This window comes from Balaenoptera ricei, chromosome 6 (genome assembly GCF_028023285.1).
Source record: "Balaenoptera ricei isolate mBalRic1 chromosome 6, mBalRic1.hap2, whole genome shotgun sequence".
Classification (NCBI taxonomy): domain Eukaryota; kingdom Metazoa; phylum Chordata; class Mammalia; order Artiodactyla; family Balaenopteridae; genus Balaenoptera; species Balaenoptera ricei.
The window spans coordinates 79,679,796-79,707,423 of NC_082644.1; the positions used below are offsets into that span (position 1 = coordinate 79,679,796).

General features: G+C 37.4%; 1 protein-coding gene across 4 annotated transcripts in view; it reads right to left on the minus strand.

The window, feature by feature from the left end:
- The window catches only part of PRUNE2 (prune homolog 2 with BCH domain), a 259,194-nt gene that overhangs the window by 169,683 nt on the left and 61,883 nt on the right, over positions 1–27,628 (minus strand). For all 4 annotated transcript variants that reach the window (XM_059924952.1, XM_059924949.1, XM_059924950.1 and 1 more), the window contains exons 5-6: positions 19,478–19,630; positions 16,487–16,581 (exon numbers count right to left, since the gene is read on the minus strand). In XM_059924952.1, the coding sequence (XP_059780935.1) occupies positions 16,487–16,581; positions 19,478–19,630 (248 nt within the window). The remainder of the gene's footprint in view (positions 1–16,486; positions 16,582–19,477; positions 19,631–27,628) is intronic.

Below are 27,628 nucleotides of genomic sequence, written 5' to 3' on the forward strand. Positions count from 1 at the left end.
ACTTCCAAATTTCAATCCTTTTATTCCCTCTAAGATGGTAAAAGCCTCAAAAGCACTATAAGCAGATTTCGCCTACTTCTTTTGAAAATTCTGTATCGTGGTCTCACAGATGGCTTTGGGAAGGGTTATCTATTGTCTCCATCCCTTTTTTTTTTTTTAACATCTTTACTGGAGTATAATTGCTTTACAATGGTGTGTTAGTTTCTGCTTTATAACAAAGTGAATCAGCTATACATATACATATATCCCCATATCTCCTGCCTCTTGCGTCTCCCTCCCCCTCTCCCTATCCCACCTCTCTAGGTGGTCACAAAGCACGGAGCTTGTCTCCCTGTGCTATGTGTCTCCATCCTTTTACTGAACCTTTTAATTGAACGTCTCTGCAAGCTGTGTTCCTTTGGTCCCTGCAGAGCTGGTCTCCATCCTCCTCCACCCTGCTCTCTGCTGCAGCACAGCGGCCCTCTGGACCACATCAAGAGTCTCTTCTAGACTCGCGTTTCCTGTTGGTTTCAGCCAATGGGAAACCCTAACAGGTGCTGGGAAGGAGGAAGGAGAGTGATGGCAGAGTATTTACTCCTACATTTCCTTTCGTTTCGGGTCACTTTGAACTTGGGCACTCCTTGACCAAAGGCTCTTCCTGAGGTGGCCCTCTCTTTTCAACATTCTCCTTCCAGGTTCTGGAAACTTCTCCTTTCCTTTTCCTTTCATGCTGAGGGTAATAACCCCTGGGACACTACTCTCTTCCTTGCAGTATCCCTCACTCTGCCTTCACCTAATAAAATGGCTCACTTTATTAGACCTACCTCAAATTATCTCAATTGAATGGGCCACCTGTTCCTGCTGGGACTGATACTATCTTGTTACAAATATGTAGCTTGAGATGTACAAACATATTTCTCAAACTAAATTATACCATGTGCAAATATGAACGTGCCCAGTTTCCTATTGCTTAAGAGTTTTGAATAAACATTTCTAACCTGATAATCCTGTCTTTTTACTCTTTATAATTTCCTATTTCTATGAATTCTTGAAAATTCAAAGCAAATCTTTATAAACTTAAAAAAAATAGTTCATAAAATCCTTCTCTACTACTGGAGACCTTTAAGCCTGCTAGAAGAATACAGAAGCCCTGGAGCCCTAGTCCCATCCTAGGAGGCAGATTTATCAGCTGAATCAGTCAAAAAGCAAGAACTTCATTTCATGATTGTCCTCTCCCAGTGATTCATTGGTAACTTGACTCTTCCAATGGGCTTAAGAACATCTGATAGGATGGCCTTCATCTGAATAGAATCTAAGACAACTGAAACCACAAAAAAGTTACAAATACTTGAGAAACTAGATAACAAAGATTCCTGCTTGGAGGTTCTGGTGGATTTTAAGTGATCACAGATTATCTCCAGCTCCTCCCATTTGGAGGTGGAGTCTCTTTCCTCACTCTGTGTGGGCTGGCCCCATGACATGACTTGTTTTGACCAATAAAACGTGGCATGACTTTGTGGGACTTGCAAGCACCCAAAGTTCTTGCTTCCACCATCTTGGAAGGCTTCTGCTCTAGAGTGAAGAAGCCTGGGATGAAAGGCCATATAGAGAGAGAGGCTCAGCCACCTAGCTATTCATTCCAACCCTCCCAGCTGAGTGAAGCAACCCTAGATCAACCAGTCTAGCAGAGCCATCAGCTGACTGTAGTCACAGGAGCAAGCTCAGACAAGACCAGTAGAATCATATGAATTACTAAATTGTTGTTCTTTGAAGCCACTTAGTTTTGGGGAAACATGGACTTTCTTATCTGTCATACCAGAATTATGTCCACAGCCAGTTAATTCAGTAAGAGAATTCCAGAAAAATATAGACTAGGTAACCATTGATAGTAACAGTTAGCGTATTCTTCTGTGACCCAACATAGAACAATTAGGAAAGAATGAGGACTTTGAAATCCGCTGTCCCTGGGTTGGAATGCTTACTCTGCAGTTTATTTCCCGTTTCTGAGTCTCAGTTTAATCACCTGTAAAATAGATATAATAACTGCCTACGTACATCATAAGGAAGGTGTCAGGATTTTAAAAGATAACTAATATAAAGCACCTAACATAGTGCTAGAAACTTGGTGAATGCCAATTTCCTTCCTCAGTATCCATGTATATGTGTCCAAAAGTTGGAAATGGAATCAAATGGCTCTAAGCCAATGGTACTCAGAATGTGTCTGGACCAGCAACATCAGCATCCCAAGGAACTTATTAGACATACAAATTCTCAGACCCCACCCAGAGCTATTGATTCAGAAACTCTGGTGTCCTGTATTGCCCCATTAAAGCCAACTAAAATTACCAATCATTCATGAGCTTGTACTATAGTATCTAGCCTATATTTCAGCATATAGTAGCTACTCAATAAAAATGTTTGATGACAAATGACTGTTAATGGGTGATTAAGTGGATGGATGAGATGAGTGCATGCTTTCAGACCCTCCTCTTCAACCCTGGTGTCCTAAGGACAGATTAGCCAGTCTGACGTGCTATAGGCTGACCTGGTGATGTCAACGACTGTAATACAGGTTGGGAGCCTCATTGTTTGGGCTCCACGGTCAGGTAGGTACAAGATGACTGTTTGATTTGGGTTAAAAAGAAAGCACTCTTAAAGACCAAAACAATGAAGAGTCAACAACAGGTGTGCTTGGCATGGGCATTCCAAAGACACTGAAAATTAGATTTCATAACGGCATCATGAAAAGAATGCTAATCTAAAATGCTGGAAGGCAAAACATAGCCACAGATACTTCATGCCATGAACTACCATTTCTAGAAGAGTCTACTACAGTTAATTTACAAGTTTGAAATAATAATGGACTTATTTCAGAGGGTATTCATGGAGGTTCAATGAGGAAATAAAAATAAAATGCCTGGTGCATAGTAAACACTCAACAAATGTTGGATACTATCATATTTATTTTTAGAGTTTGAATTATTCGAGGTATTGACTAGCGCCATGCTATGAATACAGAGAGCATTAAATTATTCTTTTGAAGGAATAAAAGAAGACGATAATAAATTACCAAATCCTAGTTCTAGCACCTTGTTCTGTTTTCCCCTTTCTACCACTAGGTGACACCACCAACCTACCATAACCCACTCTTCTCCCACAGATTCCACACAGCCAATCTTCACAATCACTGTTGATTAAGGTACAAGATGTCTATTCTGGAAAGAATCCTAAATTATTCTTTTGTTTGAGTCTTCTTACTTATCTAAATTGCCACTGGCTATTTGGTACAAATTTATTATTTCCTCAGTGTGTAATAAAAAAGAGTTTTTGTTACTTAGGGAACCAATTCAGCATTTACCTACACGGATGGGAAGGGAGCACTCTAATACCACCCCACTTCACAGTTTCTCTTCTGTACACGTTTCTTCTGTCACAAGAAAAAGGAAAAAAATTTCCTTTAGTTTCACAGCCTGCTTTTCTATGACAAGTTGATACAATGTAGTAATTAACCATTAAAATATTGCATATGATTCACAGGAGTGTTACAGACAAACTAATTTAAACCAAGGTCAGGTCTCCAAATCAGCAAAATAACTCTGAAAGTGGGTGAGAGAGAAAATAAACAAGAGAAGAGGTAAGCAACAGCTGCTATTAAAAGTAACACTGGGCAGCTAAAACTGGTCTGAGTACATTCCTAAAAATGTAATTAGCCAAATCCTTCCAGAAATTAAACCATCAAAATGACATTATAGTACACTTTAAAAATGTATTTACAGAGCGAAAGAGCACTCATCCTAGCATATCACTATGTCCTGAGGGTTTCCCTTCTCATAAAGAAAGATGCAGAAGAGAATTAGATATTATGCTATAAAAAAGTTCAAATTATCACTGATATATTTTGTGAAATGCTACTTCTTAATTCCCTCAGCAGTGCTGAAGTTGAGAATGAATTAACTTAATAGGCTGTTTTCTGGCTTCTTTGTCATTTTATTGGGTGGTTAAAAGGACTAGAACCAAAGCCTACCTATTAGCTTTCCAAATACCAACATTTATTAAAGGGTCATGATAAGAGAGGTACTGAATTCTACCATATCACGGAGCTCATTTTCTCAGGAAGGCAAGCATGGATATTCCATTTCCTCCACAAGGAAAGGGTCAACTTACTGCTGCTACTAAAGGATTTCAGTAAAACAGAAGTGCCTGCTTATTACTTTTGAAGTCTAGAAATGTACCATTTTTATTTATATAAGTTGCAGTGATACATGAATTTATTCAAAATGCCTTCTGATATTATGCCCATTTCCCCACAGTGACTGTGAACTTAAGAGATAGGTCCCCAAATAAGGTGACAGAGGTACCAGAAATACCACATCTAAATGGAGAGCCTTAGACATTTTGGTGACATATAGCAAGACTTTTTATTGGCTTTTTAAGTACAAATAATTAAGAAGTTACTGGAAGAAAGTGTGGTAATACCAAGGCAGGAGAAGTGGCAGTGAAGAATGGAATAGGGTTTCTGCAAAGGAGCAGGTTGACATATGAAAAAGGGAAAAGCTGCGTGAAACCTGCAAAGGAAAGGAAAGACAGGAAGTGATAAAAAAAAAAGATATGCAGAAAATGTGGTCCAAAGATTGTTACCAGATCTCACTAGTGCAGCCCATGACACTGAAGCTCAGGAGGAAACTGGTGACAACCCAGGATGCATTGCTGAAGAGAATAAGCTCTGTGTCTCTAGCAGAATAGAAGAGACCAGAGAGTGGGGAAGACAAGGCTTACAGGGCAAGAGCCTGAGCCCCCAGCATCCGTGGTGACTGATGAATAGAGGCAGCGGTGACTGTGATGGCTGTGTCCAAGTAGGAAAGACCCTAAAGACTAATCATCCGATGCTCTTCAGTACTGTACACATGAACCATTATCTCTAGCTGCAGTGTGGCCCTACCCACTCTTAATCTAAGCCAAGATTATTAACTGTCGCAAATATGCCATTGACCAAAGTGCATGAAACCAGATAAGTAGATTATCATAAATTAAGATTCTACTTTTCCTTGATTCATAGAAGAAAGTCTAGGACTTAATGACACAGTTGGATGTGAGAAGCAATCCCCTTCTTTGGTAAAGTCTCCAAAGATGGTCACCTTCAATTCCTTCCCTCCCTATAGGCACATGCTCCTCCTCACATCAAGAACTGGGGTCTAAAGGTTGCCCACTCTCACCACTATTATTCAACATAGTTTTGGAAGTTTTAGCCACAGCAATCAGAGAAGAAAAAGAAATAAAAGGAATCCAAATTGGAAAAGAAGAAGTAAAACTGTCACTGTTTGCAGATGACATGATACTATACATACAGAATTCTAAAGATGCTACCAGAAAACTACTAGAGCTAATCAGTGAATTTGGTAAAGTAGCAGGATACAAAATTAATGCACAGAAATCTCTTGCATTCCTATATACTAATGATGAAAAATCTGAAAGAGAAATTAAGGAAACACTCCCATTTACCATTGCAGCAAAGAGAATAAAATACCTAGGAATAAACCTACCTAAAGAGACAAAAGACCTGTATGCAGAAAACTATAAGACAATGATGAAAGAAAACAAAGATGATACAAACAGATGGAGAGATATACCATGTTCTTGGATTGGAAGAATCAACATTGTGAAGATGACTATACTACCCAAAGCAATCTACAGATTTAATGCAATCCCTATCAAACTACCTAAGGCATTTTTCACAGAACTAGAACAAAAAATTTTGCAATTTGTATGGAAACAGAAAAGATCCTGAATAGCCAAAGCAATCTTGAGAAAGAAAAACGGAGCTGGAGGAATCAGGCTCCCTGACTTCAGACTATACTACAAAGCTATGGTAATCAAAACAGCATGGTACTGGCACAAAAACAGATATATGAATCAATGGAATAGAACGGAGAGCCCAGAAAAAAACCCACACACCTACAGTTAATTAATCTTTGACAAAGAAGGCAAGAATGTACAACAGAGAATAGACAGTCTCCTCAGCAAGTGGTGTCAGGAAAGTTGGACAGTGGCACGTATATCAATGAAGTTAGAACACACCCTGCCACCATACACAAAAATAAACTCAAAATGGCTTAAAGACTTAAGTATAAGACTTGACACCATAAAACTCTTAGAAGAGAACATAGGCAAAACATTCTCAGACCTAAATCATACCAATGTTTTCTTAGGTCAGTCTCCCAAGGCAGGAGAAATAAAAGCAAAACTAAACAAATGCGATCTAATTAAACTTAAAAGCTTTTCACAGCAAAGGAAACCATAAACAAAACAAAAAGACAACCCTCAGAATGGGAGAAAATACTTGCAAGTGAAGCCACCGACAAGGATTGATTTCTAAAATATACAAACAGCTCACGCAGCTCAATATCATAAAAACAAATGACACAATAAAAATATGGGAAGATGATCTAAACAGACATTTCTCCAAAGAAGACATACAGATGGCCAAAAAGCACATAAAAAGATGCTCAACATCACTAATTATTAGAGAAATGCAAATCAAACCTACAATGAGGTACCACCTTACACCGGTCAGAATGTCCATCATTCTGTCTACAAATGACAAATGCTGGAGAGGGTATGGAGAAAAGGGAACCTTCCTACAGTGTTGGTAGGAATGTAAGTTGGTGCAGCCACTATGCAAAACAGTATGGAGGTTCCTCAGATAACTAAAAATAGAGTTGCCATATAATCCTGCAATCCCACGCCTGGGCATATATTCAGAGAAAACTATAATTCGAAAAGATAACATGCACCCAATGTTCACTGCAGCACTATTTACAATAGCCAAGACATGGAAACAACCTAAATGTCCATTAACAGATGAATGGATAAAGAAGATGTGGTACATATATGCAATAGAATACTACTCAGCCATAAAAAAGAATGACATGATGCCATTTGCAGCAACATGGATGGACCTAGAGATTATCATACTACGTGAGGTAAGTCAGAAAGAGAAAGACAAATACCATAGGGTATCACTTATATATGAAATCTAAAATATGACACAAATGAACTTATCTATGAAAGAGAAACAGACTCACAGACATAGAGAACAGACTTCTGGTTGCCAAGGAGGAGGGGGCTCAGGGGAGGGATGGATTGGGAGTCTGGGGTTAGCAGATGCAAACTGGTGTATATAGAATGGATAAACAACGAGGTCCTACTGTATAGCACAGGGAACTATATTCAATATCCTATGATAAACCATAATGGAAAAGAATATGAAAAAGAATGTATATATGTAAAACTGAATCACTTTGCTGCACAGTAGAAATTAACACAACATTGTAAATCAACCATACTTCATTAAAATAAATTTTAAAATACACACACAAAAAAGAATTGGGGTCTAATTCCCAGTGGTGTGTTTGTGCTGACTTGCACAGGTTGGTAAGCAATGACTGTAAAATTTTCAGGAAAATTTTCAGAATTTTCAGAAAAACCCGCCATTAACAAATTAAACACAGCCATTTAAAAAACTAGATTAAATATTCCACATTAAATAAATTACATTAAAAACAAAAGTCATAAATTCTCAAAACTCATCACTTCCTAATTATTCTACTACATTATCTATGTTCTATTGCATCTGTCTGCTGGAAAAGCTATATTATGGTATGCTTCTGTGCATCTCTTCCCAATCTGTTTTTTTTTTTTTTTACAAATAAAATTGTAATATATTTAAAGTATACAACATGATGATGAGCCTTTTTTCTTTTCTTTTTTTTGTGATAATGCTTAAGATCTACTCTCTTAGCAAATTTCAATTATACAATACAGTGTTAGAACTATTCCTTACTGTGTTTTGATGATATCACATTGGTACCTTGAAACTAGCCATGGTAAGAGTATTTACACTACGAAAATTGGCAAACACTACAAAGCAAAGCTTGTTTAATTGATTTATTGGTTTTCTAGAGCAGGTGTTGGCAAATTATGGCCCACAGGCCAAATTCAGCCCACTGCCTGTTTCTGTACAGCCGGTGAGCTAAACACTTTCTAATCGTTATTAAGTCCCACATAAAATCCTCACTTTTGCCTCTTGGACCATAAAGCCTAAAATATTTACTATTTAGCTCTTGGCAGAAAAAAATTTGCCTGTCTCGACTTAAACTAATGGAGAAAGTTAATTATGTAGGCTAAACTTAAAAGTGGGTTGTGTTTCTAGCCATCACATTGTGAACAGCACAAAAATAAAAACAAAACTCTGAGGACATGTTCTTCCAGTATTTGAAAACTATTCTTTAAGTCAGCAGAGAAGTCATTCATGCTGTTGACAAACAGGTAAAGTTCAGACAAAAAATCTCTGTTGTTTCACGTTCTTGTTAAAAAAAAAAAAAAAATCAACCACATTCTTGTTGGAACTATACTGGTTCATCAATTGCAGCGTAAGAGTTGCATTAAAATTAACTAACTCATTCTGTAAGAATCGATCGTACAGAATTTACAATAAAGAGTATGTAATTTGTAAATTGTGTGCTATATATCCTGCATATCAGTAATATGTGTGGATTTTTTTTTTTTTAGAGAGCCCATTGTTAAACATTTACCAGCACACCACTGCTAATTCTATTTTATCATCGATCTGGGCTGGCCTTAGGGAATTGCATGAACAATAAAATATGATGGAAGTGATATTCTGAGATATTTGAAGTTAGGTTCAGATTCCATCTGAGTCTCTTCCAAAGCTCGCTCTTGTGGCTCTCTCTCCGAATCTGTCAGGCTGTGAGCGGCCCACACCCCGTGAGTCCCAACTGAGCTCACAGGTGACTACCATCTGACTGCAACTGCATGAGAAACTCTGAGCAAAAACTGCCCATCTGAACCCAAAAGAAGCCAAAGAACTATGAGAGATAATAACATCTTAGTTTAAGTCTCGAGGTTCTGGGGGTGGCTTGTGACACAGCAGTAGATAGCTGGAACACCATTTTATTCTGAGGAGAAGGCAGTGAGCGGGGAGCCAATTAGACCCAACACCTCATGACCTCAGGAATCGTAGGTTGGGGTATCGCAGCTCTGTTTTGTTCCATGTCCTTGGTGCTAAGCGGATGCAGGGGCACATTGCGGGGTGGGGATGTAATGAAAAGAGAGAGTGGTTATGGATGATACACACCCACATTTGCATGTAAATCTGAATCACATTGTCCACCAGGGATGCAGCAAGTAAAATACCGTCAAATGGGACACGGACTCTACCCTGTCCACTCACTAGCAATCAACCCCATCTGGGCTTCCTGAGGTGGCATGCAGCTCCCTCCACAGCTTTCTTCCTTTCTGCCCCATGCCCAGTAGCCATTTTTGAGGCTAACTTCCCCACAGCCTCTTGATGAGGCCATGTCCTCATAGCACCTGATCTCGTTATCACATTCCCACTTCACAGTTGCCCAGGGAAGTCAGTGGGGATTTCTGGGCCCTGAGGAGAGTTTATGCCTGGGGCAGGCTCTGTGTTTTCTAGGTTCCTCCCTTTCCACTTCCTCCATGTGAATACACTTCTGTAGCATTTCAGGGGAGAAGGAGAAGTGTCCAGGGCACCACCCCTTAGCAAAGAAAGAACAGTGCATAATGAGTAACTTTATGATCTCTAAATTTTGAGTACTGAGGTATTTTGTACCATTGAGGGAAATAAATATAGAGAAGTATGGCTAGATAGGCCAAGTTCTGTGAATCATTTAAATCCATTTGAAACTGGTCAATAGGTTAAAAAAAGCAAAAACATCAAGTTGCCTCCTACCTCAGTTTAGCTGTAAATACAAAACAGGAATTCCATTATAAGGTATTTCTAGATAGGCCAGTTTTGCAGATTATCTGGCATCTTAAAATATTTTTGGTCATCTGCAGAAGGAGCTACCTACCTACAAATTGTAAGGATTCTAAATATTATATGCTTCAGCTACCTAGTACATTTTTTCCCAAAGACAAAGTGCTATTGCAGCTGATATGATAAACCATTCGTTAAAGAGGGAATTTCGATTCCCTCATTTCAATTACATCTCATTACCAAGAACTGCTCATAGCTCAGAGTAGGAATGCAAGTCTACTTTTCTGATTTCAAGTTTCACTTTTTTATCCTGCCATTGTCCTCAAGAAGCTATGAATTATTAGCTCTAAATTAGTTTCAAATTATAATTCATATTTCAGATGACTCACACACACTGACTGTTAAATTCACACAATGAAAGTCACCTAACCATGTTTGTCATTTGCTTTAAGCCCCTTTGGACTCTTCAGCCAGGTATGAATTGAGAACTCCTAACACCTCAACTACTCAGAATTTCGTTATTAGGAATTACCATAGTGCTCAAAGTAATACTGTTTCCTTTCCATAAAAAATCTCTACCATTAAAATTTTTCACTGATTTGGGCTGCTATTTTGAACACAGATTTGAAAAATTACATTACAACAAGGTAAACCAGAATACCCATGTCCTTGAATTCTAGAGGCAGGCAGAGAAAAAAAATCAGAATTCCTTCCTTCCTACATGGTATGTCCTATCCCTCACCTCATAATCTTTTTTCTTATTATTTTTATCTACTTGACTTATTTTTCCAAATCCCCTCTATATGAGGGGCTGATAATTACATTTACTATGAATACTTAGATGATGTTTACAGATCAAAAATTAAAATGATTTTTAAAAGAAGCAAAGATATGAACATAAACAAGAAGTGGCTTGGTACCAAGAGTAGGGAAAACAAGAGTTCCAACCAAGGATTGCTTAAGGATGTCTGTCAAGGCTGTCCAACACCTGGAGTTCGCGGCAATGATTGACAACTGATGATTTACTAGCAAACCCCCGAGCGGGCATCATATCCCAAGTAGTAAACACAGTGCTTGGGCAGAACAGACCCAGATTTTGGTCCCAGCTCTGTATTAGACAAATGATTTAACCTTTTTAGATTCCAATTTCCTCACCACCAAGAGGGAGATTGTGGCAGAGACTGGCTAATTATTCTTCAAACTGGTTCTTCTTCTTGGACATACAATTAGACTGCATTTCTCAGCCTCCCTGCAGTCAGATGCAACCATGTGACTGGGCCAATGAAACGTGAGCAGAAGTGACAGATGCTACGCTCTGAAAAGATCCATAAAGCCTCCCACCTTTGGCCCTCCAAGCTCTTCTCCATCTTGAGAGACAGGATGGATGGAGATGCCTCAGGCAATCTTGGGAGCCACACGTTAAAGATGGTCTCTGAATCACCCCTGGCCACACAACCAGGAACACTAAATTGGATTTTGCTGCCTTGCCTGAGCAAAAAATGCATAAGTTAAGTGTTGAGTCTTTGAGATTTGGAGTTTACCTGTTGCTGCTGTTAGAGTTACCTTAACTAATACAGGGATACTCATAACATCTCTACCTTAGGGGGTTGCTGGGAAGATTAAAGAAGACAATGCTTGCAAATTCTTACTCTGCTGCCTGATACACAGTGAGCACTTGTCATCAGATGTTAACTCCGTCTTAGCAAGGAGGAGTTGGCAGCCCTGGACCCAAAAGGAAACAGAGGCAGTGGTTACACATATTTCCATTGGGTTAGCCAAACAGCTTTGAAAAATCACCTCCAGCATAAGCGTTAGGCATTTTGAAGAATATGCTAATCAAAAATAATATATACTTCCTCAAATATTACTATGCATTTTACGACAAAATAAGGTAGGTAAATACTCTGGAGGTATTTTCATCCTGAACTCCAAAAAACTCGAAGCTCAGACAATGAAAAATCATGTTTCACGCTTAAATTTGGTAAACCAGGTTTCATACTGGTTCGCTGAGTCTTAAATCACCTGTTACAATGGTTCAAAGATGCTTCACTGCCACCTGCGTAAAAATGTTCACTTTCGTTAGGGAGGAGTTTAACAGTGATCTTGGGAATCCATTCTGGTCCGTGCTCTGAATGCTAAGGGAAAAGGCTGGTAGGAGGGAAAAGGAGTTTTTCCCTCCTCAGTGTTCCAAGGTGCAGCTTGGCTGGTAATCGCTGTGCAGGGCATCCCATGTGTTCTATTCCAGGTTTCAAATAGCATAGTGTCTGGTCAGGAGGGGGCCCCAGAGAGAAAACAGGCTGGAGCTATTTCCTCAGACTCCAGCTCTGAATAAAGGAGACAAAATTTCAAGAGTTGGAAATCCCCACTTTTCCTCATTTGAAGGAAATTGATTTAAAATAAAAACATGTGGGAGCGACAGATGAAATGTACTTAGCAGGCAATAGGTTCATTCATACAGTCTTATTATATGTTGAAGTCCTAACCTCCAGCACCTCAGAATGTGACTTTATTTGGAAATAGAGTCACTGCAGATATAATAGTTAAGATAAGGTCATCAGGGTGGGCCTTAATCCAATATGACTAATGACCATATGAAAAGGAAAAATTTGGAGACATGCATAGGGGGAAGATAATGTGAAAACAAAGGCAGAGACCAAGGTGGTACTTCTATAAGCCAAGGAATGCCAAAGATTGCCTGCAAACCACCGGAAGCTAGGAGAGAGGCATGGAACAGATTCTCTCTCAGCTTTCAGAAGGAACCTGTCCTGCCAATACCAGATCTTGGACTTCCAGCCTCCAGACTGTGACACAATACAGGTATGTTGTTTAAGCCACACAGTGTGTGGTGCTTCGTTATGGCAGCAAACTGACACAGTATATAGGTGGGAATAAATCATAACATGATTGGTCATAACAAAAGTGATCAAGTCAGTGCCTGGTTATTATTCTTCCTGAAGAAAGATGCTAATGACTTACAGCCTTTGGGGAAATGCTTAAAGGAGACGTAATAAACTTGGTGTTGGCAAGGGAACTATTCACGTGGTATTGCCATGAGCAATCTCATTTGCTTCATTGGCACCTTATTGGAATGGAAAGATTTGTCCCTTTCCCTTAACATCTAGACCTATTGCTTTACTACGAGTAAAGTAGGCCCAGGATGTATAATCGCTCCATTCTGCTGGAGCGAATGGAGCATAAAGGCAAAATTTGTTCCAGTTAAGCATGTACTTTAATATCCATAAATTCTCTTCTTTTTTTTCCCTAAGGCTTTACTATTTAAAGTTTTTAACATAGATTTGGTTTTTGGCAACCTTCGTTTCTCTCTACTGGTTCCTCCACTAAAATGCAGAATTAGAACAAAATCAAAACCACCTGTGTCTCTTTCCTGATAATCAAATTGGCAAACAATGAAAAGGGCACAAAGGATCAGGTACAACCATAATGAAAGAAGTGGATTCCTATATGTGGTGTGTATGCCCCACAGGATGTGTGCTATATCCAGACTCAGAATGAACTGGAGGCCCTGTGAAATGGGACTGCAGTTATCTTTTCCATGGTCCTAGCTTCCAAGTCCTCTCTGCAAGAACTAGCCCTCTGGCCATGCTTCTGATATGGCCATTTTTTTATCTACTGCTTTTCAAGGTCACACTCATTCTGACCTCACATATTGAACAAAGCACTGAAACTCAGTACTACTGTATTTATTTTCGATGGTAGATTTTCAATAACCCATATAACCTTAATTAGAACAACTATCATTTGTGAGATATACTACAATAAAAAGGAGAGACAAATGGTTTAGTAGCTTTCTCTTTATAACGTAGAGGGCCGGAGTGAACCCATCTGTCAAAGGCAGTGGTTTCTACCACCCAAACCAGTGCTTCCCTCCGAAGGACATTCTATATATGTTGCAAGGAGACAAATTCTTCTTATTTTCTCAATATTTCCACCCAAGAAAATTAACTGGGTCATTAGGTAAATAAAAGCCATGACACATACAACTGTGGAGTTGCAAAGGGCCATTGAAAATGTAAGGAATCCTCTCTCCCATTGCCCTGACATCACGCAGAACTTCCAGTTGATTCCTTCCAGTGACAAGTAACCCATTCGAATTTTGGACTGCTGGATAAGCAGTTGTACTGATAAGTATGTGGGCCATATTTTATCTATCTGATCTCAGCCTTCAGCTACAGTTGAAACCGATTGGAAGGAAACAAAGTAAGTTGACTTGGATGCATAGCTAGATGGCTTTGCTTTCCTAGCTGACTTACTTAAATTTAACAGAAAATGAAAATCAGATATCAAAGGAACAAATGGCAGACACCAACGTGTATTTGTATTAACCAAGTACCTACTATGTCCCCAGCACTGTGCCAGGAAATCAAAGGGAGATAGAAGTCAACAATACCATCTTTATCCCCAATTAACTTAAAATATTGTCTAACCATGATTAAATATTTGAAACAAGTTCAAAATTAATGGAAGATATAGTATATATTTAAGCCTAAGTTGGTCAATTTTGCAAGTGGTAATAGAAAATGGAGAATTTCTACAAGTCATCATGAAGTAGCTAGGTCTTGACCATGCTTTGAAGGACAAGTGAGATTTAGAAAGTCATAGGAACTAAGAAAATTTCTTTCTTGAAATATATCTAGATTTAAAGGGCTATTAGACAGCTGTTCCAAAACACACAAAATAAGACAGGGGGAATTCTGTCATTATTTTTAAATGGGAATGGGAAAGGAATATTGAAATATAATCAAATATAGATGGAGATTGTAAAAACGCCACTGTATCATAGGATGATCTATGGAGAAAACCAAACTCTGCCCTTAACTTGGGGATTTTTCCAACTAAAAGATAAAATAAATAGTGTACATTTTCTCTCTCAAAGAAAATATACAATGTTATTAAGGAGTTCCTTCTCCATTTCTCAGTTATCTTTAATATCCTTGTTATGCACAAGTGAAAAGCTCTCATTCAGCTGATTAGAGTTTAATCTGTGTACCTTTCTTTATATGTATAAATGTCCTTCTCCCTCCTCCCAGAAGATCATATAGCTCTTCCAGAGATGTACTTAGCCGCCTGATTAATTACTGGCCCTCTATGTAAATTACTGTCAAAATTAAGATGATTTTTTATCACTTATTCAGCTTGATAAACATTTACAGTTTAACATATCTGACAGAGCCATTTGTATACCCCTATAATATAAATGAAGGTACATTAAAGCTACAGTAAGTCTATAATAATAATAATAGCCTTAAAATAATTTGCTAACTACAGACAGTTCCCTAAGCAATTACAAGATGCTCTATGTTAATTTAGAAAGGAATTCCAAACAAGGCATTTAAAACCTAATAAGATGCCATTAAATGAAGGGAGACGGGAGGGGGAAAAGAGAAAGAAAACCCTAAGGCCTGAACTGGTACAAATGATTCTCAAAGCTACTGACCCTTGCAAGATCCATGTCTTCCTTGGATTTCTAGAAACAAAGCAGATTTCTAATTGAAGGTGATTATCTACTTACTACATCCCAAATTGCATGTATTTCTTGTATTGAGTCACATCATCGTCTAATTACATGGAACATTTATCAATTCAAAAGGCCACAGAAACAGTTGAGTTTCTATATGCAATGAGAACGTGGTCTGTAAACTATGAGGCACTATATCACCACCAAGTGTGAGTATCTTTAGCGACAACACTCTGCCTCTTGGTACTCAGAGGGACGTACAAGCCGAACTACGATATCAAAACACCTAGGAACAACTTTACAAAGAAATCACAGAAAAAGGCACCTGGTTTGCTCTTGGGTTTTCCGAGGCATGGATACCCCTATGCGTGCCTGCTATACCCTAGAAATATACACAGTGATACAGTCACCATTACCACAAGAAAAATAAAAAGAATAGCAACATACAGTTCTAAAATCTAAAAGACAAAAGGCCTATAAAGCAATTTTTATCTCCATAAACTTGACTTGAGAGTTCAGTGCCTCAATCAAAGGTGGATCGCTTGATCAAGGTAACATAACAGTAAAAAAGTCTCAGACTCCTGCACGGCATAAATGTGCCTCTGTAAAATATAATTCCCATTAGTTAGGTTAATTAAGATTAACATTTAAGTCACTGAAAAGCCCCAAAGTAGACAAAAGACAATTTACCAAGGAAACATACAAAGTCAAGAGCTGCATTCACTTTGAATCATTCATTTAACAGATTGGAAGGAGGGTCTTATTAATACTTGAGTCGTCACCATTGATCATCAAAATGACATGGATCCAAATTGCTTACAAAAGCCAAAGGACAACTTGGTTTCTTAGAACAGATCTATGGACAATGCAGGGTAGTGCACAGAAAAAGGAAGTGAATCTAATCACATGTAAAATCATTGTTATTAAACAGGATATACATATACATACACATACATGTATACATATGTGATTACGTTTTAGGTTTTGTTTTACTGAGATGAACGAAATGACACTTATCTTGGGAATCCAGGTTTGGCATTTTTCATTGGTTTAGCATAGTGTTTTCACCCAAAATAATAACCCGTATTCCTAGTCAAATATATCACAAAGAAGCAAATATATCACAGCAAAAGACTAACACTAACTTATGCAATAGAGAGAATCGTATTCCATTTTCTCAGAATGCAACTGTGTGAAATCTGTCATTGCCGAAAAAGCTTTCCCACCCTTACCTCCAGGGTCATGTTCACGCTACTAATGGCCACTTTTATTTCTCCATCTGAAAGTTCCTTCAGATTCTTCAGCATTGTCTGTTCAATACTTAAACCTGTAGATAAGAGAAAAAAACAATATGTTATACTTGGGGAACATTTTTGGTAATATCAAGAGATTATCTAAAGAAGTCACCCTTTTAATTTCAGTATTTCCCCTCTCATATTTCTTTTAACCATAATAAACACACATATAAGGCAAAAATCACATTACTGACAATGTTTGCATCAGTTAGGATCCCAGCAGGAAATAGCATTCACCCCTCAGGATGCAAAAGAAGATTCTTTAATGGCAGGACTCTTACAGAGATGTGGGTGGGACTGAGAAAACTAATAAAAGATAGTGAGGCATCCGGAGACTAGCAGAGGTTCAAAGGAGGGAAACAGGGATCTGGAACAGTATAAGAGGGGCTGCCAGAAACTTAGCACCAAACAGGAAGGGAGCAGGGAAGAAATATTACAGCCTCTTCTCCTTCCTTTGACTCCCACGCCCCATATGTTTCTAACTCTTCCCATGGACCAAATCCAACCAGAAACCAGTAATCTTCAGGGGAGCCCAGAAGATCAAATACTCAGAGGTCAGACTCTGGAAGCCCATAGCAGACAAAAGCAGAGAAGGGAAGGGGAGGAGGTAAAAAAAAACTAGCATAAACAAGCAAATAACCAAATAATACCTAAGAAGGCCACAATTTGCTTTCAGGATGCATTAAGGTGAGCCTCCATGTTTTCAACTGTAATTTTACTCAAAATGCACTTTATAAATATGACCCATAAAACTATCATAATTAAGTTGGTCACCCTTGTAATAGACTCTGGCAATAGGAGATACCGGATTTCTTAAATGATGGGAGGAATAATCCAGAAGGGATAAATTATCCAGAACTGCATAGTTTTAGCTGACCAATGTGCTTCAATAAAATTTATCACGGAAAAACAGGAAAGGCTCGGGCTTCCCTGGTGGCGCAGTGGTTGAGAATCTGCCTGCTAATGCAGGGGACACGGGTTCGAGCCCTGGTCTGGGAAGATCCCACATGCCACGGAGCAACTGGGCCCGTGAGCCACAACTACTGAGCCTGCGCGTCTGGAGCCTGTGCCCCGCAACGGGAGGGGCCGCGATAGTGAAAGGCCCGCGCACCGCGATGAAGAGCGGCCTCCGCACCGCGATGAAGAGTGGCCCCCACTTGCCGCAACTAGAGAAAGCCCTCACACGAAAACTAAGAGACCCAACACAGCCATAAATAAATAAATAAATAAATAAATAAAGTATTTTAAAAAAAAAAAAAAAAAAAAAAAAAAAAAAAAAAAAAAAAAAAAAAAAAAAACAGGAAAGGCTCTGGCTTAACAATGAATTCTCACCCTAGGTTATTATATCAGATTAGGCCTAAACTCTTGAGAAGAAGACTTAAAATAAAGGCCAGTAAAGCACGTATCTCCTACCCAGATGCATATTAAGACAGCAGAGTCAACTACTTGCCCTTCCAACTTAGAACACTATCAATCACAGCAGTATGGGGAAACAGATATGTACTAAATACTTTTCTTCGACTTCAAGACTGGAAGGCTTCAATCTATCATACTACAGCGTAAAATGATTTATAGAATATATAGTGACATTAAAAGTTTGGTCTAATTTTGAAAATGAATGACAAAATGCATACCATCATACAGCTATACATCCACGTACATCACATGCACATGCACAAGAGCATATGTAACAGAAGGTGTGGCAGGTGCGTCAGTGCCCCGTCCACATTTCCTCAGACTTTCCCAGTGCAGCGCCCTCAACCACTAGCACCTGCATCTCTTTTCCTGAGGGCTTTGTCTGGCTGCCAGAGCCCACCCTGGGGGAATTAACAGTCCCTGGGACTAAGTAGACCTCAACATTCCAGTGGTATGCTCGTAACAAAACCTGAGTTGTAGCATTCATTTCTGTGTTGTCAATACTTCTACCATGGCTGATTTCGACCTGCCAACCCAACATCAACCCACTCACAAAATTCCTGAAAATTTAACAATCAGCTCTCGGAGCTCTGATAAACAAGTTACAACATGCCACTGCACACCTCGGGTAGGAAAACTCTGCGATGCAATTTTACACTCTTTCCAGAGTTCCCTAGCGGGATGAAGGCCTGGTTTCCCACAAAGCTAACTTGCTTGTTAAAGCGCTCCGTGCCCTATCAGTGTTTTCCGGGATCACCTCCCAAATAAATTGCTTTGCCTCAGGCTCTGCCCCGAGGGATCCCGAACTAAGGGAGAAAGCTATGCACCTTAAAGATAGACTGTCTGGGTTTAAATCCTGGCCTGGCCACTTCCTAGCTATGTGTGTGATGATGGGAAAGGAAAGATGCCTTTCTGTGCTTCAGTGTTCTTATCTGGAAATCAGGGATAATAAATAATTCCACCTGACAGGGTTGTCGCAAGGACTCTAATTCATGCAAAGTTACACCATCAGAACCTTGTACATATTAGGCACTTAATGAACTATAGCTATTATTATTATTATTATTAAACAATTGATCCAGGAAATCCACTCTCTTGACAAAGCCTAGACTTACAGAACACTTTTATCTGCTTAAGAGTCTTTTCTCTTATTTTTTTCTAAAATTAATTGATTGATGAAATCCCATTGTGCTTGACATTGCTCCTGCCACATTCTCAAAATAGAACCCTCTCAGCACAGGGATTTCATGTAATGATGCATCTGGGGTGCCCATTAGCTGCATGGATTAACCACACATCCAGACACGAAGGTCTCAGAGGAAAGCCTGCAGTACAGACTGTCTGCTTCCAGATGAGTCAACGCGGTATGCCTGAAAATCTTCCACAAGCTCCAACAACAGGGAAGAACGTAAAGGCACACTCAAATTCACCTCCCGGGGCCCAGTAACACTCCACATCACAAACCATCCCTCCTCAGCAGCTGAGACAGAGCTGGGGGACAGAGTCACTCACCCTGAGCACTGAACTGGGTCTCCTGCAGGACGCTGATAATGTCATCTCTTGGAGGTAAGCGAGGAAATTTTTCTTCCAGGATAGAAAGAATTTCCTCCTGCTTCTCTGAGATCTTCTTGGGTTCCATGGTCATCCACTTGAAAAGGATGCTACCTGAAAGGCATGAATAAAATCGCCTTTAAACTTTCCAGTCAAGCCAGGATGGGGCCCAGAAAAATAAATGTCTTCTGGTCTCTCAATCTCTGCTTCTACTTCCAGATTCTAGATTCTTGCCTGGGTCTCATTGTGTAACATTCAAGAGACAGTTTTTAGAAAACCCTTCAGATACTGTCTGTCCTGCCTCATTGTTCTCTGAGTATTAATCCCAACAACTGAACTGACTATAGCACACTTTATGGCAGAGTTATACATAAAGGAACAAAATCTGTCTCTTTCCCCCACCCCACACAGATACACAAGAGTGATAAACATTGGTTTTAAATGATTTGAGAATGGAAGTTAATGATGAACTATTTAAGGATATTAAATATGATTTAATATTTCCCTTTAATAATCTCTTTAAGAGATCACAGAGAAGATTGTTTCCACTCATCATATTGCTGATTTCACATAAGAACTTCCTCCTTTTAAAAACTAAATGAAGGGAGATCAGCTTGGTGCTTTGTGAACACCTAGAGGGGTGGGATAGGGCGGGTGGGAGGGAGACGCAAGAGGGAGGAGATATGGGGATATATGTATATGTATAGCTGATTCACTTTGTTATAAAGCAGAAACTGACACACCATTGTAAAGCAATTCTACTCCAATAAAGATGTTAAAAAAAAATTAAATGATTTCATAGCCTCAATGTCAGCACCAAAGGAATCTGATAAGGTAGTGAACCTCAAATCCACTCCCAATCTTCCAGGTACCACAGAGTTTTGAAGTTATTTACTAATATCTAATTATAAGGATTCATAAACTGGCTCTAAATCACGGGTTTCGATTACAAAGTGATTTGATAATACAAATGACTGACCTCTCACAAACTCCTGGAATTTCTATGCATAATCTCACCTTGAAAGGGAGGAGTTACCACCTGTCACATCTCCTTCCCCTGCATCCTGAGGCCAGACTAACACAGAGTCATGGGGGAAATGGAAGTTTTGCTTAATGATGAATGATTAAACTCTCTAAAAATCCTCAAACTTACTGATTAATCAGGCTGTCACCATCTCTCTAGCTTTCAGTGTGGCCTAAATGATAATATAGGGGGAAGGAAAATAAAGAAAGTGGTAAGAATGTAAAAGGAGAAATGAAGTAATGAGTGAGGGAAAACTATGGTACATAATCTTGCCATCTACCTGGAGATCTATAGAACCTAGAGAATAGACACACGTTCACCATTAAAAATCCTGAAAAATCCCAAGCAAGTCATCTAGCCTCTCTGTTCCTATTTGCCTATTTTAAAAATAGAAATAATACTGCTTTCCCAGCTTATAAGGTTATATACTAAAAATCAATAAATGTAAACATCATAATGAAAAATAAATACTGCCAAACACATTTAAAATATTTCATTCATTCATTCATTCCTTTAGCAAAGAACTACTGAACACCTATTATAAGCCAGGCACTGTGCTAGATGCTAATGATTCATGACTGGACTGGAGCTAGCCTTGCCCCTTGAAGCTTATAGTAGTTTAGGAGATACAAAGAAGTAAACACATAAATTTTCAGTATAAGGGGGATAAGAAATATTGCTGAGGAAATACACAGTACTCTGAATCTAGGCAAGAATTTAGGAGTCAGAAAAGGTTTCCTAGAGAATGAGTTAAGAAGCTAAGCTGAGATTTGAATGATAACTAGGAACTTAAGGCAAAGGCAAGGTAAAAGGGACATCATGACCCAGGTAGATCATATGCAAAGGCACTGAGGTGGGAGAGGATTTGGCCAGTTCAAGAAATGGAAAGAAATTAATTAGAACTAGAGAGTACAGTCTTAAAGAAAATTTTTTGAAAAATCAGGTTGGAGAGGTAAACAGGGCTCAGGTTCTGAAGGGCCTTTCAAGCTATCTTAAAATTTGTCTTTCATATTCTAAGGGAAATGGAGAGTAACTAGGATTTTAAGCAGGGAGAGGCAACATGCTCGAATTTATATTTTATAAGACTCACTCTGGCTACCATGAGGAAATGAATCAGACAAGGCATACTGGGAGAATCAGAAGGCTGTTTTAGATGAGAACCAAAGAAGGAGCAATCAGTATGAAGGGAATTGAACAGATTCAAGGCAAATTATCATTTAAAGATGGGGCGGGGAGTAGCCAACTGGATTCTGAATATACCCTTTGGTCTGACAATTCTGACATAAAACCTGAAATATAAGGATGATTTTTACACTCTTTGTTAAGGCAATGGTGAATCTAAATTTCAGAAAAGATCTTCATACATTTGCCAGATTACTTGTTCCAAGAACAAGGAGAAAATCTAGATAAATTTTTTGGGAAAAATCTGTGAAGGCATCAGAGAGTTACCCAGGTGACTATCTTAGAAGCTACAATCCTGGAGAGAAAGTAAGTGCAAAGAGGTAAACCCAACATTTGATGTTGCTTTTCCCCTCTGAGTGTTTGCTAATTCATATTGTAGCCAATCAGCTGAGAAGATTAGCAGATCTAACAGCAGTTTCACAGGAGTAGGGAGACAAAAATTGGAGCTTAGAGCTCTCCACAGAGGAATCTTAAATATCCCAGGTTTTGAGATGAGATCCCTGGAGAGAATGTCCCCACATCCTGGCATAAAGATTGGAAAAATACGGTCTGCAGGGCAAATATGACTTACTGCCTGTTTTTATAAATAAAGTTTTATTGGAACACAACCACACCCATTAATTTACATATTTTTCATGGATGTTTTTGTGCTTTAATGACAGGGTTGCATAGTTGTAACAGAGACCACAGACCTGCAAAATCTAAAATATTTACTATCTAATCCGACACAGAAAAAGTTTGCTGAGTCCTGCCTGTAAGAAAAGGGTGAAGCAAAAATAGACCAGTCTTCGTGAAGCCTGAAATCCTGATTTGAATCAGCTCAAACACAGAATAGATTAAGTTTATCTGACACTCTTCTAACTGCCTTAGAGGTGCAAAAGTAAATCCTCTCCATAGCAAAGGAATTTCATCATCTATAGCATCATCTCTACATTTTGCATATACATATTCAGCATTCAGTAAAAAATTACCAAGCATAAAGGAAATATAAACAAATGAATGGAAACTCCAGAGGAAAAAACTCTTGAGAAAAAGAATGGAAACAGAATCGGGGGAATAAAAAATTAGCTGGAGAATTATAGGAGAGAATTAGAATCTATAAATAAAATGTGCAAAAGAAATTTTAAAGCTATAAATTTAATAACTGAACAAAAATATCTGTAAACAACAGATTATAGCAAGGAAAAAGTTAACGAATTGAAAAATATCTTAGAAGAAAATATCCACACTGACGCACGGAGAGAAAAATGGATAAAAATATAGAGATGAGCATAAGAAACATAGGTGACATAGAAAAAAGGTCTAAGGTATATGTAATAGGAATTCCCCTTGGAAAGGAGAGAGAAAAATGGGCTGAAACAATATTTGAAAAACAGTGGTCAATCATTTTTCAAAATTAATGAAAGATACTACTGTAATACTCGAGATAAATTATGAACCCAAATCAGGATAAATACAAAGAAAAACACCGCTAGGCACATGACAGTGAAACAGCTAAAAACTACAGAGGGAAAAAGTTTTAAATCAGAGAAAAAGAAATATATTACTGTCAAAGGAACTACAATAAAACTGAGAGCTAATTTCATCTAAAATGATGAAAATCAGAAGACATTGGAATTACAGCTTCAAAGTGCTGATACAAAATAATTGCTGATGTTGAATTCTATACTGAAATATAAGAAAACAATGAAGGCAAAATAAAGACATTTTCAGAAATATAAACTGGAAGAATTTGTCACAAGAAGAACCCACACTAACAAAACAGTAAAGGCAGAGGGAAATTATTATAGATGGAAGCAAAGAAATGCAGGAAGGAAAGAACACTGGAGAATATAAATATGTGGGTAAGAATAAATCAATATTCACTGTATAAAACATTTATAATATGGAGTTTAAAATATATGTGTAATTAAAATACATTTCAAAAAAAATAAAGAAAATCTTAGTAAAAAAATAAAATAGGGCTTCCCTGGTGGCGCAGTGGTTGAGAGTCTGCCTGCCAATGCAGGGGACATGGGTTCGAGCCCTGGTCTGGGAAGATCCCACATGCCGCAGAGCAGCTGGGCCCGTAAGCCACAGCTACTGAGCCTGCGCGTCTGGAGCCTGTGCTCCGCAACAAGTGAGGCTGCGGTGGTGAGAGGCCCGCGCACCGCGATGAAGAGTGGCCCCCGCTTGCCACAACTAGAGAAAGCCCTCACACAGAAACGAGGACCCAACACAGCCATAAATAAATAAATAAAATTAAAAAAAAATAAATAAATAAAATAAAATAAAATACATTTCAATAATAACAAATTGCAGAATGAACTAAGTAGAGATAAATTGCTCTAAGGCTCTTGGATGATCAGACAAGTGGCAAAAATATCGATTTACAAGAGATTTTAATGGTATTTTGTAATCTTTATTATAACGCTAAAATAATTTTCTAAAAAAGAATTCATAACTAATAAGCTAATGGAAGGAAATGTAATAGTAAAAATCCTTATTTAGTGTAATAGCAGTAAAGAAATGAGAGGAAAAGGGGAAAATGTGAGATAAATAGAAAACAAATAGCAAAATGACAAATTAAACCCAAATGTTAGAGTAATTATATTAATGTAAAGAGACAATTAGTGTTCAGTGGGTATAGAGTTTCAGTGTTGCAAGATGAAAAAGTTCTAGAGATCTGTTGCACAATAATGTGAATATGCTTAACGCTACTGAACCGTACACTTAAGAATGTTTAAGATGGTAAATCTAATGTTATGTGTTTTTTACCAACAACAAACAAGTAAACAGACAAAGTACTTCCATTAAAAGACAAAAATTATGAACCTGAATTTTAAAAACTACAATAGCAATATACTGTTTACAAGAGCACACCTTAGATATAATGATATTGAAAAACAAAGTAAAAGAATAGAAAAAGATGTGACATTGATATAATATACTATTATTAGATAAAGTAGACTCCGACAAGAAGAATTACTTGAAATTAAGACAAATATGTATTTATTATTAAAGCTTCAACCATCAGGTAGATACATCAATCCTAAATTTATATGAGCTAATAACATTACCTAATAGCTTCTAAATATGTAAAACAAAAATTGGCAAAACTGGATGAAGAATGAGATAAAAACACAGTCTCAGTGGGAAATTTTGCACACACACCTCTCAGCAACTCTAAGAACCAGCAGGAAAAAAAATCTGTAAATATGTAGAATATTTGAGCAACGTGAGTAACAAAGTTGACCTAATTAACATAAATTGAACATTGTTATCAACAATGGCAGACTATACTTTCTTTTCTAATACAAATGAGACATTAACCAAAATTAACTACCTGTTGAGACAAAAAAATCAAGCCTTAACAAATTTCAAAGGATTAAAATCACATAGTTATATTCTATGGCCATCAGGAAAATAGTCTAAAAATCAGTAATAAAACAAAACTAGAAAATTTCCAAATGTTTGAAAAATAAACAGTGCACTTCTGAATAACTCATGGTAAAAGAAGAAATTACAGCATAAGTTACAATATATTTTAATTGAATGATAATGAAAATATGACATTTAGATTTGTAAGATGCAACTAAAGTTATGCTCTGAGGAAGTTTTATATCCTCAAAAGCATAAGATGTTAAAAAAAACTGACAAATTCAACTAAAAAAATGTATAAGGAAGGATATAATAAAGGTAAGAGCAAAACTTAAAGACACAGGAAAGAAACGTATACAGAAAATAAAACAACAAATTGATGCTTTGAAAAGACTAACAGTTTTTTAAAAAGTGTTCAAGAAAAAAAGAGAGAGAAGAATGGGAGAAGGTATAATTTTCCAGTATTAGGAATGAAGCGTGACATACTACAGATTCTAATGACATTAAAAGATAAGTACAACGTTAATAGATTTTAAATTTTAGAGGAAATGGACATTTCTGGAAAAACTCAACTTGCCAAAGCTGGCAGGAAAAGAAATTTAAAATCTGGATGGTTTTGTATTTATTTTAAAATGAATCCATAGTTTAATAGCCATAGTTCCACACATTTAAAAAATACTAATTTTACACAAATTCTTCCAAAGATTAGAAAGAGAAAACACTTCCCAACTTATTTTCTGAATCCAGCATAATCTTCATACCAACACTCAACAGAAACATTACAAGAAAGAAGTAGAGGCAGGTCTCTCTCATAAACGTAGTTGCAAAAAAGTTTTTTAAAGTTAGTCCCAAATCAAATTAGCAATATATAATAGGATATTGTATTGTCACCAAATAGGGATTTCCTAGGAATTAAAGGACAAGTTAACATTCAAAAGTTAATTAATATAATTCACCATACTAATAGAAGAGAAAAATCAAATGACCACTTCAGTAGATGTCAAGTAATGAAACTACTTGATAAAATCCAAGATTTAATCATATAAAATCTCAGCCAAGTGGAAATAGAAGACAATTTCCTTAATTTGATGAAGGGCATTTGTAAAATCCAAATAAGGAAAGCAAACATTATATTTAACTGTGAAATATTGAAAGACTTCCACCTCGAATCAGGAATGAGACAAAGATGTCTGCTATTTCTATTTCTATTTAACACTTCAGTGTGACTCCTAGCCCAGAGAAATAACACGGGTAAAAGAAGCAAAAGTATAAAGAAAGAAAAGGAAGAAATAAAAACTGACTTCTTCATAGATGGTATGTGTATGAACTTACAAATGAAAATACAAATGAATTATTCATTAATACAAATGAATGAATTAATTAGTAATACAAATAGTAATAGTAATACAAATAAACTTAAAATAGTAAATAAATTTTGCAAGGTTGATGGATATAAGGTCAATAATACAACCCTTGTATTTCTATAAACAATCATGAACAATTAGAAAATCAAATTTAAATTAAAAAACTGTAATAGCATCAAAATATAAATATTTAGGAATAAACTTCACAAAAACGTGCCTGGCTTACAGTCAAATCAAGAATCCAATTTCTTCAATTTGGGGATCTTAATTTTAAAATACATAAAAAGGCAGTATTCAGAAATTAATCTAACAGATATTGCACTAAACAGAATCCTACACAACAATTCAATGAAAAGAAACTTCTGACATTATAATTAGGTTTACCTTGACAATTAAAAAGGAGATGTTCTGATGTAAGTAGGAAAAAAATAACTCAAAAAATGGTCACCATACTGAGTTGTTTTTACTGCAGAAGAAAGGCTATGGCCCAACTTTATCCAAGAGACTCATCTATAGCAAATTTTTCTACTTCACTTTAGAGACCCATTTAGTGACATACTTAGTTAAATATCAGTATCAGGATGTGGAGCAGCCAAAGGCACCTCTTCGCAAAATCAAACCTATTTTTGGCATAAGAGTTGACTTAACTTCCAGCAAATTCAGCAGAACTAAAAAATACTTAAATCCATATACATGTACCCAAATGCATCCCAGCTATTCACAGGCCACTGGGGATTAACGACAAGCAACAGAGAAAGCAATTATAATAAAATAGTAACAAACATTTCATTCCATTAGAAAAAAAAACCAACCACATATTCTTTGTTCAAAAGAATAGAGAAGTGAAGGACCTCTTGCCAAAAGCAACTGCAGTGCATTAATATTAAACATGATCTAATGAAGTCAGAAGTTGTTTGGGGAAATCATTCACCACAGTCAAGGCATATTCTGCATGATAAATTCTTAGCAGAAAAGAAGGGATTTTAAACCTCTTTCCTGTTTCACCTGGGATCATTTTCTTTTTCATACTGAAACAAAAAAAATTAAAGGATGAATAATAGAGAGGGGCGCGAAGGGAGAAGGAAGGAGAAAAAAATAGAAAATACAACTTAGCTTATATTTTTGCCTGAACAGTGATAAAAAGGGAGCATATTATTCAAGTGCTTAGTAATCTTATAAATT